General features: G+C 41.2%; 1 protein-coding gene across 18 annotated transcripts in view; it reads left to right on the plus strand.

The window, feature by feature from the left end:
* The window catches only part of JAKMIP3 (Janus kinase and microtubule interacting protein 3), a 125,893-nt gene that overhangs the window by 100,606 nt on the left and 8,251 nt on the right, over nucleotides 1-17,036 (plus strand). For 9 of the 18 annotated variants that reach the window (XM_081007129.1, XM_081007140.1, XM_081007139.1 and 6 more), the window contains 2 exons: nucleotides 868-909; nucleotides 2,524-3,719. In XM_081007129.1, coding sequence (XP_080863255.1) covers nucleotides 868-909; nucleotides 2,524-2,568 — 87 coding nt within the window. In that variant the 3' untranslated portion in view covers nucleotides 2,569-3,719. Of the gene's footprint in view, nucleotides 1-836; nucleotides 910-2,523; nucleotides 3,720-17,036 lie in introns of all 18 variants that reach the window. The other 9 variants (XM_081007143.1, XM_081007144.1, XM_081007145.1 and 6 more) reach the window with 2 other exon arrangements.

The raw sequence follows: 17,036 nt of genomic DNA on the forward strand, positions 1-17,036 counted from the left end.
TTTCCCTGCTGCTGAAGGGATTAACATCACAGAGCATGAAATTTTAACTTGACATTGAATTGAGGAAGATGGCAGAGGGAAACCCAGCCAGATGGGTGGGGTATAAATAAATTATTATTAGTAGTAGTAGTAGTAGTAGTAATAGTAGTAGTAGTATACTTTGATGAAAAGATGAAATGCAGCCATAAATTTCCCTTTTCACGTTATAGTATCAAACAATCTTTATTATGGTCAGAAACCAGACAACAAAAATAACAATAGTAACATGTATAACTACAATAGCACCAAGGGGCAGAAGCAATACACAAAATCAATAATTTCACATATTACTCATTTACATTAAAAGTTACACACCAGCAGCTAAAGGCAGTAATCCAGAGACATTGCAGTAACAATTATGGGAAATTATGTGGAAGGAGAACTAAAGATTCATTTAACTTGTTTTCCCATCATTTTCTGAACCGCTTGGGTTCCAGTTTCAAGCCTCTTTCTCTCAGCCTTTCCCAACCTGACGCCCTCCAGATGTTTTGGTATCCAATCCCATTAGCCTCAGTCTTTGTGGCCAATGGTCAGGCAGGGATGATCAGAATTGTGGTCAAAAACTTCTGGAAGGCACCAAGTTGAGGATGTCTGTTCTATACTGTTCATGGACATGAAATGTATGGAAATGTTGATCAATTTGGAACTATGCCCTATTGTTGCTTATTTCATCTCTTTTCCACAGACTGTTGTGCTTTACTCTTATCTCGAGTTGTTGCTCATTTCTCACTAGGCTTACTGTAATTTCTTTTTCTTTTTCTCTCTTTCCTTTCCCTTGTTTCCCCCCCTATTTTTAGTTTTTATTTTTGTTTTTATTTTTCTCTTTAGCTTTCATTCTTTGGTCATAGTACGCCCACACAACAGCAAGAGGTAAGTCTCTTGTTTTCCAGTTTTCTCTTTCTCCTCTGCTTCCTGCTACGCTCTGGTTCTGTCGTCTCACAAAGCCAGTGTCAGAGACTGGGCAGAGGAGGAATGGTAGAGACCGCCTCCCTAGCCTGACCCTTCCAGAGAAGAAGAAGGCAGTTCAGAATTACAACAGGGGTTTGAGGGAGATCACAGCTCAGAGGCAGATGAGGGGGAAAGCTGGGAAATAATGGGAGAGGAAGAAGACGCACCAGAGGGGAGACAGCTGACAGACATAATATCTTTAGAAAGCATTCCAGACCCCCCTCTCTCGGAACCCAGTGGGCATTGAAAGTAGGAGAGCAGAAAGCTCAGAGGCAGAAGGCACATTTTCAGGACCCATAGTGATGTTGCATAATAAGAAAGTGGGAGGGGGTGGCGACTCACTCGGAGCAACGCCATTACCCCCAAGTGTCTGCATTTCTAAGCCTCTCTCTTTGTATATTGAATAAACAGCATTGGTAAGAACTTTCCTTGTCTTATCCATTCCTGGCAACCTCCCATGGGGGACTGGATCCTGTGACGCCTGACAGCCAGCTATGTAAAGCTGTATGTGATCTTGTACAGCCTGGACTCACCCAGGTTGGCTTGCCAAAGAATTTGAAAGGCATGGTGATGTTGTGCTTTCTAGATGACCTAGTGGACTTTGCTTTCAGACTAGAAATTCCAGAGCAGAAAAATTGTACTTAAATACTGAATTCAAGACTTGCCTAGAAAAAGTGAAGAAGACGAAATACCTTATCTGCTCAAAGAATGACTGTGTGCTCATTTATGCTGTAGTCCAAGGAACAATTATCTGGGAGCAAGTCCCATTGAACAAAGGGATGGATTCAGCTAAATAATTGTATCGCAATGGGGCTTCCATCCCTCCCTGCCCACCCACCACCATATGTCCATGCACCTCCCCTAAATCAACTCTGGGATATAAGTAGAACCCAAAAATAGTATCTGGGAAAGGAGTGGGGGAATGGTTTCATCAGAAATGCTTACACTGGTGGAAAACTTGTAATAGTGCTGTGCTGAATTCCTCCCATAGCCCTATGAACCTGGGAGTAAGCCCTACTGCACGCCATTAGATTTTCTTCCAAGTATATATGCACAGGATTGTGCCATCAGTGTCTTAAATAACTTTAACAAAAATAGGCATTCATACTCAGAAATCAAATGAGCAGTGCATGTATAATCCAATATGCTCCAGCTTGCTTTTCACTGAGTGCTTTGTTCAAATATTATTTTTTTAAAGCCCAATTCATCAGTGGTTAGCCCACCCCTGTGGTATAGCCTGTGCCCAGTTGGCAGCAGTGGGGCATCAGAGCTGAGCCTGGGGCAGCAGCAGTTGGCTCCTCATCCTGTTCCTATAGGGTCCTCCTCAGCTGTGAAACTGCTGCCTTCTCCCTTCATCTTCCCCATCACTTGGGCACATTGGGTCCCCCCCCCCAGTAAGTTTATCTGAGACAGAGGAAGGTAAACTGAAATGTTACCTAAAGGAGTGGGGTATGTGTTTGAGACACACAGAGGTCTTGTTTTCATACTACCTTTATAATAACTTAGCTTCTATTGTGTATATATTTTTTCTTTCAGCCCAGAGAGAAATCTAGGAAATCTGTCTCATATGGAACAATATAACAATGGTAGCCAGTGCTGGAAAGGAAAGAGACATTGCCCTTTCAAGAAACTAGGCTGTGTACTGTATTCAGACATTAAAGACTGGAGATCTGCTCTTTTTGACCATTTTTATAAAGAACAACTTGTCTGGATTTTATTTTGAAGTGAAGTCTGATCTTCTGATAAGTGTAACTGTATAACTTTTTACAAACTAGTATTAGAATTGTCAAAGAAGAAAGCCAAAAAACAAACAAACCCCCAATTGATGAACAACTACTGGCTTCTCTCTAAGGGAAGCCTTGACTTTGCTGCTCAAAAACAACTTCAGCTTTACATGAAAAGCAGTAAACTCATTCAGATGAAGTGGATATATTTTGGTTCCCTGCTAAGCAGGCAGTAAACTGCTTCTGTAAAGAAGTGAACATGTCCTGTTTTGTACTTCGGTCCTTTGTACTGTTATTCATAGTTGCTTAAATACACGTCTTGAAGGAAGATTCTCAAAGAACTCCAGGCTGGCGAAAATATGAATGGCTGAATGGCTGAATGACAACAAAAACGGTACTGTATTTCAAAGTGTTTTTTAACCAATAGAAATGGGGAACTACATGCAATTGTATTTGGTGGTGATCATTTAAGAAATACATGTTTCATTTTCATTACACATGAAATCATTTATATGAAATTATTCCCAGGCATTAAAATGGGGGGGGAGGGAGATTTGTTCTAAAATTTCATTGAAGTTTGTCTACAGCGCTAGTAGAAAAATAGCACCATGATTAAGGTGTAATGCACTTGAATTCCTGGATGAAATGAAGCCAGCAACATCAGCGTACAGGGAAACTGAAGTGGGATTGAAATAAGAAATTAAAAGTTGCTTGGATCTGTAAGGTCTGTCATGGAAAAATCTCTGAGAAGGTTAACTTACTATCATGAGAAAGCACAAGATCTCTTGGCTTGAATGTTGGTGGAAGTGTCACCTGAGAAGCGAAGAAACCGAAAGGATGCAAAACAATGCACATAAAATTGCCAGGAGAAAAAGCAACCAATACTGGATATACAAAAGGCCGATACAAATATAATCCAAGATGAAGAAAAGAAGAGGAGAGAAGACGACAGAGTCAAAACACCAAATTTCCAGGAAATAAATTTGAAGCTCAAGGAGTTGCCCAAAGGTGAGAAGTTGATATTTTATGTACTCATTCACCACCTTACAAACAAGCATTCTAATGTCCTATTCCTTATGCAAACCAATGTTGATAAATGCTCAGTGGTTATCTAAAACCATAACTATTTGTGTTTGGTTGGTTTATTTCATGTATTAACTGTCTTCCAGTAAATGTGGAGGCTATTTTTTCTCCAGTTGAATTCTGAATCTGTAGGAAATTAGATAGATATATGTAAATATTAAGTCCTAGGCACCGTGGCCCTGCTTGTGTCATTTGCCCATGCTGCCTGCCACCCATGCATCACCAAACTCCACCCCACCCCACCCCAAGGCTATTCTTTGGAGATGTGAAGTCTTGGATTCCAGTCAAAAAAACTGTTTTCAAACAAATGAGATAGCCCAAACTGCAATGAGTCAAAGCGGATTAAGAAGATAGCGCACTTAAGCACAATCTTTCCTAATGATATTGACATAAAGTAACTTCCGCTCATTACTTCCTTTCTTCAGGAAGTAAGCACTGCGGCATTGCAGCCCAAGTCTAGTCATGTTTATTCAGATGAAATCAGTGGGACTTACTCCCACATAAGATTGCATAGGACCACAGCCTAAATGCTGCTTGGCTTGTGTGGCAGATCTCACTAAATTTCCATTGGGCTAAACTAGCTCACAGGCAAATATGTTGGTTTAAGTTGTTCCCACCAAAAATTACAAATCCAGTAGTATTTCTTGAAGTTGCTTGAATGCCAGCAGAGCAGCTGTTTTCTTCACTTAGGAGATGATCCCAAGCATATTTGATTACTGTATAAGAAAGTAATGCCAAAAGCAACAGATTCATTTTAGAGTTACATGTATTTAGAATACACGATGAACTTCATTCTTCTTTTATTTCCCATTCTACAGTCATCCACTTGAGGGAGCTCCAACCAATAATATGTGTTGTGTAGTGTTAAATATCATTATCTCGTATTTAAAGGGTTTGGTAGATACTACACACCAAGTTGCAGCAATATTCCCAGGACTGCATCTGTTCAGGGTTCTAGCCAGTCAGTATTCCCTCCTCCATAACAGTCCTTTTCTATTCCCTTCCCCCATTTCTTTTTATTTTTTATTTGCATTTAATATTATGTAGCTACTGAGCATGCTCAGTCCTTATCGGACTGCACTATTACATGCGATAAGCTATTGGTTATACTTTGGTAGATGAGACACTGGAGTTTAGGTCAAGCACTCATCAAATTTAATTTACAACACAATGCCATACAAATATTAGTCCCACTAAGTTCCATGATACTTCCAAGTAAGTGTGTGCAATATTTCAGCCTCAGTTTAAATAAATGTACATGCTATTCATCTAGAATATAGATACATTTTGACATTTTTTTCCCAAGTTTCATGTTGTAAAATGTGGCAAGGTTTACAGTTTAGTAGACGAAAGCCACTTCTTGAAAGTAAAGATTATCTTTTGTAATATTATATGATTAATAACTGGGGAACCTGAACTATAGAGTATTCTCTGTTGCTTTACCAAACTTAATTCAGCTTGAAATCCCAATGTGAAAAACCTATACAGTGGTACCTCAGGTTAAGTACTTAATTCGTTCTGGAGGTCCGTTCTTAACCTGAAACTGTTCTTAACCTGAAGCACCACTTTAGCTAATGGGGCCTCCTCCTGCTGCTGCGCCACCAGAGCCCGATTTCTGTTCTTATCCTGAAGCAAATTTCTTAACCTGAAGCACTATTTCTGGGTTAGCAGAGTCTGTAACCTGAAGCGTATGTAATCTGAAGCATATGTAACCTGAGGTACCACTGTATTTAAAAGATACATTGACCATCACATGGGCTCTATTTGTTTGTCACAGTAAACCTAGCTAACCATCAGGTGTGAGTGAGGGGGACCTTTGGCCCTTCAGATATTATTGAACTGCAGATATTATTGAACTGCAATTCCCATCATCCATGATTGTATTTGTTGGGGCTGATGGGAATTGTAGTTCAGCAACATCTGGAGATCCAAATGCTCCCCACACCTGGTTTACTGTGAAAATGCCTGTCTGGGCTGCCTTGCTCCTTACTGCTAGTATGTGAACAGAACACAATCCCTGCCTTAGCATTACATCCAAACCAGGGGTTGTGATTTGTTTCATTCTAGGTAAACCGTGATTGTTAAATCAAGAACAAATGCTGACTTAACACCATTGTTCATTTGGAGTGACACAATGCTATCTCATGCTTCATGGTTTGCTTCTTCCCAATACAAGAAGGGAGGAGTTAAGGGGCTGCAATCTCCTCATGTCCAGTAAACGATGGTTTGCGGCTTACTGTGATGTGCAAAGGTGGTCGTTGTGATTAACTGAGCACTTTGAGCTTCTCTTAGCTGTGTTGCTAATTGCTGAGAGGAAAGTGGATATGTTTTCAGACTGAAATGCAAGATATATTCTTGTTGTTGTTTAGTCGTTTAGTCATGCCCGACTCTTCGTGACCCCATGGACCAGAGCACACCAGGCACTCCTGTCTTCCACTGCCTCCCGCAGTTTGGTTAAACTCATGCTGGTAGCTTCGAGAACACTATCCAACCATCTCGTCCTCTGTCGTCCCCTTCTCCTCGTGCCCTCCATCTTTCCCAACATCAGGGTCTTTTCCAGGGAGTCTTCTCTTCTCATGAGGTGGCCAAAGTATTGGAGCCTCAGCTTCACAGTCTCTCTTTCCAGTGAGCACTCAGGACAGATTGTGAAGCTGATATATTCTAACCTTTTTCAAATGACTTCTTCATTTAAAAAATGTGTTTGAAGATTTATGCATAAATGAATATGGCAGTGGAGATTAACCCTGAGCAAACAACAACAACAACAAAAAGCCTGAACGTTTATAAGCAAGGTATGTCTGGTACTTCTGCTTCAGTGTTCCAGCCATTTTACAGAAGCTGAAATGCTTGGAGTTGACACTGCCAGACTGAATTTACAACCTTCTATGAGATTAGACGAAGTTCCTGAGGCAGGAATAATGACATCACGGTTGGCGCTTGAGCCCAATGTAGCTTTTGTAGCACAGTTGGGGAAATGGGTTGGTTATAGTGAAGCTTCAGTTTCTCATTACTTATTCCCACTGGGAAACAATTTGATAAATTTCCCTGCTGGGCTTTACTAAGCATTTTTTTAAAAAATAAAAACAAAAACCTCTGCTTTATTAAAATGGTCAGTTAAGATGTCAATAGCAAGCAGACCTTCATCAGAGGGCACCTCATCCAGTTGTGTTAAGAAAAAATAAATGGCCTTAGGCAGATAAATCTGAAAACCAAATTTTACAGAAAGTTGAAATGTTTCACTCATTATGAAACTGTTACTTAGTATTAAAACTATAACTGTTTCAGAGCCAGTACACATTCCAGATTTTCTCTATATGGAAATAATATTTATATATTTAGAAATTTTTTATACTGCTTAACATTAACAAAAAAAGAAATCCAGGTGTTGTCTGATATACAATAAAACAATGGAATAAAATGGTATAATAGGTAAGCGTGCGTATTAAAATATATCAAAGTTTCTTCACCCCACAATATGCCTGTATGGATTGTATACATGCAGGCACCAGTATCTTGATACAGTGAAAGTCTTAAATGTTGACATTCACATGTGAATGAGGAAAGTCCCAGGCATTTTTAAAATAAAGCTTTAAAACTCACAGATGTGAACGTTGACAATCACTTAAATGAGACAGTTAGCATTCACTGGTATATGTCCAAAAAGTCAAGAAATACCTATGCAACAAACATACTTAAAGGATCATTCAGTGGTTCACAAAATTTGCCTGGGACAAACATGTACCCATATTTTTGGTACTCAGTTGGTTAGAACATCAAGGTTGCAGGTTTGATCCCTGAGTGGGACAGCTGCATATTCCTGCATTGCAGGAGGTTGGACTAGATGATCCTTGTGGTCCCTTCTAACTCTACAGTTCTATGATTCTATGAAATGCATCTCTTTTCAGCAGTGACTATTCCTGAGCTTTTTGAGTCCGTAAAGTTCTTCTGAGACCCCTTTGCTTCTAGTCAGTGGCATCTTCCTAGACTATAAGGGTTAACCACTTTAATTACCATTTTAAAAAGCCCTTACATCTGTTAAGCTTCTTCACAGCTGTTGCGTTTGAGGCAGTGATAGCGTTTATTGGTAAAGAATTGATTGCTCCCATCTGCCAGCGATTCACTGGGAGGGGCCAGCAGACAAGAGGCCATTGTTTTATAGCGGTTGGTCACATTTGTGTTTGTGGGCTGGGAAAGCTTTGGGAAATGTCTTCAGGCAAGAGAGCCTATCATTTCAAGAAGTACCAAAAGACCAGCCTGTGAATGCTACATAAACCTGCCTGGCTCTTGACAAGGTTCATTGATTAGACAAACCCTGCTTTGATGGAAGTTCCGTTTTTCAATCAGAAGCACATGGCAGGGGCTAAGAGAATGATGGAACATGGTTGCTTCTGGGAACAATAAAAGGGAAAAGGGTGCTGATCAGCATTGTAGTGACTCAAGCTTCTCCATGAATAATGTTTTTAATGGGCGATGTGTAATTAAGATCAGGTGGATGTATTTTTCAGATAGGAGCATGTGGCATCCATTCTCTTTCATTTAGAGCCCACATAGTCCTACTGAATTGTTACTCAACTTTACTCTCTTTGGGGAATTAATACTACAAGCAGCGTTTGCATTATTTATCTTATACAGGCTGTTTTAGCACACTAGGTGATTTGTAATTCACATATTCACTATTTATCAGTCAAATAACTTTGTAGTCATTGGGTGGAACCCAGGAAGTGCAGTTACACTAACAGGAGAGCTTTTGATTCAATGGAAGCATCTGCTAACAGGAAAGAAGGGCAGGCAAACTTTGCTTATTAGTTGTGTTGTTCCCCACAGACACCCCAAAAGAAACTGGGGAGTTGAGGGACTCTCCAGTACAGGGTGGAAGGTAACTGAGGTAAGAGGAGTACAGGGTGGAAGGTAACTGGGAAAGAGCAGTCAGCAAAAAACGCCTCTTTCCCCTCTTACATTAGCAGATGCCTCTACAGAGGTACCTCAGGTTAAGTACTTAATTCATTCTGGATGTCCGTTCTTAACCTGAAACTGTTCTTAACCTGAAGCACCACTTTAGCTAATGGGGCCTCATGCTGCCGCTGCACCGCCAGAGCATGATTTCTGTTCTCATCCTGAAGCAAAGTTCTTAACCCAATGTACTATTTCTGGGTTAGCGGAGTCTTTAAACTGGAGTGTATGTAACCTGAAGCGTATGTAACCTGAAGCGTATGTAACCCGAGGTACCACTGTACTGGGTAAACAAATTCTTCCAGGAGTGCAAAAGCACCAACTGGATTCTGTCCATCTTTCATAACAGTGTAAGAATGCACTCCTGTATGAGAAAAGGTTGTTGTCTGTGACAAGATCTACAACAGGAATAAGAATAAACTGCTCTCAATAATATGCATGAAAAAGCAAATCTACTTCAACCCCACCCCACTAAAAATAGGCAGAGAATTAACCGCCTAAAAGCAAACAGTAAAGGTGCCAGGGATGCTTCCCTGAGGAGAGCATTCCACAACTGGGCAGCGAGCCCTGAGAGGACTAGTTATTGGGTCACCATTCTCTGCACCTCTGGAATAAGAGAAGGGCCTTGAACACACTTAGTTCATGAGTGGAGAGGCAATATAACAAAGAAAGCTCGGGAGAAGCCTGAGGTTCAGATTTAATTGGCTGGTAAAACTGTGGATTTCAACATCACACGTTTGCATTTGGGTATTGAAAGTGGCAAATTAGTGAATAGTTACTTCATTCGTCCCAAAGTTTTGCATCAATTCTTGCTGGATAGAAAACTTTCTTTGGAGGGCTCTTGGCAAACACAGCTTTATGAATAATAATTGAGACTATTAATAGCAAATTTCATTATTAAAGAGAGATTACTTATTTCCATCCTGCCAACCTAGCAGTTTGAAAGCATGTCAAAGTGCAAGTAGATAAATAGGTACTGCTCCGGCGGGAAGGTAAACGGCGTTTCCGTGCACTGCTCTGGTTCGCTAGAAGCAGCTTAGTCATGCTGGCCACATGACCTGGAAGCTGTACGCCGGTTCCCTCAGCCAATAAAGCGAGATGAGCGCCGCAACCCCAGAGTCGGTCATGACTGGACCTAACGGTCAGGGGTCTCTTTACCCTTTATCTTTATTTATTTCCAAGAAGCCCTTGTGTGATCTTCATTGGCTCCCTCGCCTTCCATACTCTGCCCCCTCACATTCACAATGCCCGTAGTATCCAAAAGACAAGCTGTGCTCGTCTGCAGCACTAAGCAAGTTGTACAGCAGGGATGGAGAACTAATTCCCTTCAAGATATTATTAGGCTTCAACTCCCGTCGGCTCCAGCCAGCAGAGCCAATGATTAGGATGTTTAGTCCAGCAATATCTGGTGGCCACAGGTTCCCCATCCCTGTTCTATAGGCTAGCATGGCTATTCTTGTGGAATTTGCTGGCTCTAGTGACAAAGATGTATCAAGGTGGACCCACAAGCTTCTCTCCTGATCCTTCAGGGGGAGTGCGACCACATCCAGAACAGGTAATTTACCTATTTCTCAGACATGAGAACGAGCCACCCCAAAAGCCTCTGTCTCCTTGGGATTCAGATGCAGTTTATTGCTCCTCATTCAGTCCACCACTGCATCCCAGCAGTGACCTAAAGCTTTCACAGCCTTCCCTGAAAGTAGAGCTGTGTGTCATCAGCATACTGGTGACACCTTGCTCCAAAGTTCCTAATGACCACTCCCAATGACTTCATAAAGATTTTACATAACACTGGGGAGAAGATAGTGTTGGTAGCAAGGAAAAAATAGGTATAAAAGGATAATTCCCTGGATGACAAGATCCAGGATTAGGGCAAGTTCTCTTTGCTGAGAGAACCCCAGCAAAGTTAAAAAAACAACAACAAAATATGCAGCAAAGTAAAGTGTGTTAGACCTTTAAAACACGTGCCCTTCTGTGCTCCAAAAAGTTCCCCTATTCCCCCAGCATAGGGAAAAGGCCACACATATGGCAAGTTTAAAATAGTTTACTTACAAACTCTTCAAAGGTCAGGTTCATGTGCTTTTCCCCACATCAATCAGAAAAGTTTCACAGGCAGTAAAAATTAGCTTAGTTCCAAAGTAGTTGAAGTTCCTAAATTATTAGTATATGAATTCAAGAGTGGCTTGTTAGAACCATGCAATCTGAGGTTGGAGCAACCAGCTCAGACGTCCTCACACGTTGAACTTCTCAGATAGAAGGGAACAAAGGCAGGACAGCTTTCTCTATGGTTTTAATCCCTTCATGCATTATTTAGATTTAAGCCTGTTCGTGATATGAGGCTAGTTATCCTACAGATATCCCTATGAAATCCCATAGCACAAGCACCTGGAAGCCAAGGAGCACTCACCCAGTGCTACTCTCAGAACATGGCCTTGAAAATATGAACCACCATAATACAGTGCCTGTGATACCCATCCCACTGAATTGCTAGGCTGATTCAGTTCTGAAGCGAGGTTTGAACTCAGACTGAATGTATAACATTGCACTCCGCCTCCTCCCCCCAAGACTTGCTGAGCAATCCTAAGGTACAAGGGCTAATTCCTTTGATGGAGGAACTACTGCTTCCTATATCCTGGTAGCTCACTCCAGCCAGGGCAGAAGGTTCTTGCAGAATGTTTGTATTTATTTTTGGTCTCTGTTTTGTTTCTCCTCCTCCCCTGTTTTCCCTTTGATTGACATCAGTGGCATGGAAAATCACTGTGCTTCAAGGCTGGCATGGCTTTCCATTTTCAAGGGCAAGTTGTTTTTATATCCAAGGCCTCCCACAATCATCCTGAGCACACCCTCCTTTCAAGAGCTGTTGCCAGCAACACATCACCAGTTCCCCTTAAGGCACAAGTGCCACCCTGTCTGGAAACTCCTCTCCACCAATGGAGGAGCACATACTCTGTATCCTTTAGTACTGTAGACTGATTTACCCTACTTTTATTTCCTTTTTATTTTCAGGTTTTGTGTCATTATAAACACAGCCAGGTGAATGCTAGTGTACTTTTGTCCTTTACAAATATAGACCCTGGTAAGGTGGTGGGGTGTGTGTGTGTGTGTGTGTGTGTGTGTGTGTGTGTGTGTTTACAAATAAAAACCCCTGTTCTGCAAATGACAATGGGGATTTGAATCTCTCTACGGCAGAAAATCATTTCAAGAATGTTAACTAGTGGCCTGCAAGTGCAAACATTTTATATACATACAAACTATTTGCATTTAGTTGTTAGACCCATTTTGGGTCAGGCAAGGGGTGGGGAGATGAACGATTACTCAAAATGTTCATTTCCCCTGATAAACATTGAAGTTTAAACATGAAAGAAATATAGAAAGCCATTTAAAATCCAATCAGTTCTGTCTCTTTTGTGTGTGCGTGTTCTAGTCAGGGAGAAATATAATTTGTCAGCAAGCATCTTTAATTCTATTTATTATTAATGAATATTTAATCAGTGTGCATGGCAAATGAGGTTATTTTAAAAAAAACCAGACTAAATTTCCAAGGGGCACATTCGCTGTAAATACATAACTATTTTTTATGGAATCAAAAAATGTTAGAGATTAGTTCTGGTATGCAAACAGTGTGATTTAGGTTTGTTTTTTTAAAACAAAAAATACATATACATATACATAATGTATACATATACATTTGCGAGCCCTGATTATAAACAATGAAGACCAGGCAGTGTGTAAATTGTCCTAGATGAAGTTCAAACAACAGTGTTATTTGATGAGGTGCCCGTCAGAAATTCTCGTCAGACCATCTTAAGTCATAATTGTCTAAATTGTGTTTGCGCTGCTTGTGCATTCAAATCCAGATTATAATGATCTAATCCAATTACTTAGCCACAAACCTCGGAGAATAAGTGATGAAAATGATACCCACATTTTCTGAGGTCATGGTTTGCTCCCTGCGTAGCCATCTGTTTCCTGGGCTATCCCAGTTTCCTTTCTATTTGAATGCTTTGTTTCTTTTATGTCCACGTTGTAGAAATGTGTACATGCAAGGTACAGCTGATATGCGATGGCCAGCAGTGCTCTAAAACTTTGCTTGGCTTAAACGCAGTGTATGATAAAGTAGCTTTTGAACTGCTGCAGGCTGCACTGCTGCAGTGACCTACTTCCCCGATTCATATGTGTGCAATGTTGTGGATAGAACTCTTGATACGTCTGCAGAAGATTTATCTGCTCTGCCAGATCAGTTCACTGGATGGAATTTAACTGGCCACTTATACCTCACCAAAAAGAGAGTGGGGGGAAACCATCACCAAAAAGAACAAGGAAAGACACATGTTGTTTAAAATTTGCATATGCTAAATTACATGTATAGCAGCAAGGCTAGCAATAATGACCCTAGTTGAATAGAAATGCAATATATTTTCCCATAGCGGGGAAAACAGTGGTCCGGTGCTTTTTCAGTGCTGTTGAGATGCTTACTGTTGATGGACACCTTCAACTCCCTTCATAGGGTGCTTCATCTTTAAAAACCAGACTTGGAACAGACAGCCTTTCAAACATAGGATTAGTCTCTGACAGCCCTCCAAAGAGATGTCAGAGTAGGGCATATGGCCATCCTAGGAAGCATTCACAGGGCTGGGAAGTGGAATGGTAGTAATCACTTGCTGTAATTCTAAATTTATACCCTTTTTTTGATAGCCCTCAATACCAGCAGTGGGGAATCTCCATCTAGTGGGTCTCATTTCACCCGGGAGGGATCTTAATTTGGCTTACGAGGTTGGTTTCCCCTAAACAATACCCAACTGCCCCACACTTAACATTCTCCTAGGCCTGCCATACGTCTGGAATTTTCCTGACATGTCCAAGTTTAAAAATGACGCCAGGCGGGATTTTTGCCAAATTGGCAAAATGTCAGGGGGAGACCAGATGTATGACGGGATGGAAAAAGCAGGTGAAAACAGCTCAAAAAGCTTAAAATCTCTATTTTTGGGGTATGTTTCCACCAAAAAGCTCAACAATTTGGGTTTGTTCCTGTGTATCAAAGTCATGGGCTGTGCTGATAAAAGGGGCTGATTGCCCTGAGAAGCAGAGTCCTCTATCTTGTGTCAGCTGTTCAAAAATGAGCCTTAGACAGCATGATAAATTTAGACTATGGTGAATTTATAACTCTGTTTTCTGAATCCACATAAAGGGGGAATTGAAAAAGCTGAACAGTTTTCAGTTGAAAGTTGCTATCAAAGGGTGCTCACAAAGAGAACCGGGTTTCAATCACATTAAATGTATTTATTCACCCAAGAGAAGGAAAGGGATTAGAACAGAAAATCTGAGTTGACATCCTGCCCTTAACTCATGCCACTGGGGTATTCCTCCCCCCACCCCATATTCAAAAGTGTGAATTGTGGGGAGAGTGTCTGTCGACCTGAATTTCCTGCTATAACCTTGAAGTGTGTAGCTTGAATAGCTTGAAGTCAGACCCTTAATTTTCCTACCTGGTATCTATCCACTTCTTCAATTCCATGTTCATCTATGGAACTTTTCCTCTAATAGCTGTTTGTCCTTTCATCTTACAAGCATTTATAGTTAAGAGGATGTGAAAAAGGCTGTGTGGACCACCCGTTCTCTTATCATGCAAACTGACTGCCCTGTGCAGTGATTAGTACTTTGTTATGCATGAAGTCCAGGGGGCAGTCATGTGATAACCACTTCAGTGACTGTTCTGGGATAGGGATCCAATTTGTTTCCAGCAGTATGAGCTGCATTGGTTCATAGCATAAGCTTGTAAAAATGCAGTTATCCTTGGACATGTTTAGACAGACGGATATGGGGAAAGTGCATTAAATATTTCGTGAAGTGCAATGATGGTCTCATATGATTTTCAAAGCCTAAAACAACCCTCTGCACAAAAAAGTAGGTGTTTATGATATATCCTGCATGTGCATCATATATGATATATCTGGCATATACTTTATATCTATTTCATTATCTGGACCAGTTCCAGTCTGTGTTCTGGCCTGCTTTTGGAATAGAATTGGTCAATAAAGCAAGACCCCCAATTTCATAGGGCATTCTACTTGCATTCAAGCAAATCTTCCCCTGGTTGCCTAGTGTAGCATCTTCTGCTATATAGACCTGCCAGTGGTTAGGAATGGTGAATTCAGACTGGAACTGATTAAGGACAATAAGATATTAAATATGTAATTCAGATTTACTCGTGGAATTGATCTTCCAGGAAGTAGATAATTCCATATCCCATTTGGGTCAACATATCCTTCCCAAATACATTCACCGTTAGAATTGCAGGGAAAGAGAGGCAATTACGTTCATAGGCTTAATCAGCAGCCTTATTCACTACTTCCTGACATCAGTGCATCAGCTCTTTTAGGAGCCACACTTTTATAGCTTGTCTGTGTCTGATTTTCTTAAGGCTTAATGATGCTGCAGACCCTCACGTCATTTTGCATCTGAACTTTTACTAGTCTCTTGTTCATTTAGGAATCTCAAAGGAGTTGTATTTCGAAACATACGTTGCCCTTATCTATCTCTGGCTTAATTTCCTGTGCAAGCCCATAAAGATGACAGTGGCAATAGCAAAAAATGTGGTCTGCCCTTTGTCACTCACTTCAGTCATCTCTTTCAAAGAGCACCGCAATTGAATACATGCACATCCTGAAGTGGTGCTGATTGGAAGCTATAATCCACAGCAGCATCTACACTAAGTGAGCTCTCAAACACCCCTGTCCACTTGGATGGGACATCTATTTGACTTCAGATAGCTAAGAGCCCTTATCTGAAGTAAAAATCCCACTGCCCTACAACATCATGGCCTCATAAAAGATAGCAACAACTCCTTATTCAAGAACATCCACTTCACGTTGGTTCTAGTGTTTCCTACTTTGGAAAAGCTGATGTGATAAATCTTAATATCCTCTGCATAGTAAACATTGACTGGCTGAGCTGCTCCAGCACAAGTAGAGAATTCATCAGTATATGTTTTTTTTTATTTGAGAGATGTATGCCCTGCCCTTCTCATGCTTTTGCACTATTTTAAAAACATGGTATTCCCAAAAGGCATGATCATGGTTCAAGGACGCATTCCAGCCATGCAAAAGCACCAGCAGAGGGCATTAGAAAGCTTAGGATGGGGTGTGGTCCAAGGGGGAGTCCTGAGGGGGAGTCCTGAGAGCTGGCAGAGAGGCAGGGAGAGCTCTGTGTGGCTCCCTGATCTGAGTTTCCTTGCTGCTGCTAAAATGGATGCTCCATTCTGGACTCACACCAAGTCCAGGAGCATTGTCTACCCTCCTGTGGGAGCTGATTGGCTGGCCTCCACTTTGGGGTGGAGGACATAGGCTATTATTGAGTATATAATAAACTATTGTGGATCTCTAAGAAACAGTAGCCGATATTGTCATATGCGTGTTCAGCACCTCAATATCTATAAGAAATGGCTACTTTTATCTCATAGGCATTACTTTTGTCAAAATTTGTGGTGCAGTGGGTTTATTATTATTATTATTTAATTTCTATACCACTTAAAATGTTATAAATTTCTCTAAGTGGTGTACTGAAAACTGAAGGAACCACAGACAACTTTATATCTGTCTGTCTATCTATCTATCTATCTATCTATCTATCTATCTATCTATCATCTATCATCTATCTATCATCTATCTACAAAGTGTGCCTTGAGAGATGAAATACTGTGGAAAGTGTCCAGGGCACCTGAAAGGCAGACTCTTGGGACCCTACAACTATTACAGGCATCAACATAATCTGCCCTAGCAACTGGGATAGGGTGCTGACATGCGTGTACTCTCAGAAATAGTGGCCCTCACCCTGTCTGTGACAAAAGAAATGGCCATGGATACAATAGTAGGGATAATAATAATTAATTTATGCCTCACCCCTCTGGCTGGGTTTCCCCGCCCACTCTGGGCGACTCCCAACAGAATATTAAAAACACAATAAAACATCAAACATTAAAAACTTCCCTAAACAGGGTTGCCTTCAGATGTCTTCTAAAGGTCAGATAGTTGTTTATTTCCTTGACATCTGATGGGAGGGCATTCCACAGGAAGGGTGCCATGACTGAGAAGGCCCACCGCCTGGTTCTCTGTAGCTTCACTTCTTGCAGTAAGGGAACTGCCAGAAGACCCTCGGAGGACGACCTCAGTGTCCAGGCTGAGTGATGGGGGTGGAGACACTCCTTCAGGTATACTGGGCCAAGGCCATTTAGGGCTTTAAATGTCAGCACCAACATTTGGTGAGTTGTGCTCGGAAACGTACGGGGAGCCAATG

The sequence above is a fragment of the Podarcis pityusensis genome (genome assembly GCF_964106645.2).
Source record: "Podarcis pityusensis genome assembly, chromosome: 5".
NCBI classification, from domain to species: Eukaryota; Metazoa; Chordata; class Lepidosauria; order Squamata; family Lacertidae; genus Podarcis; species Podarcis pityusensis.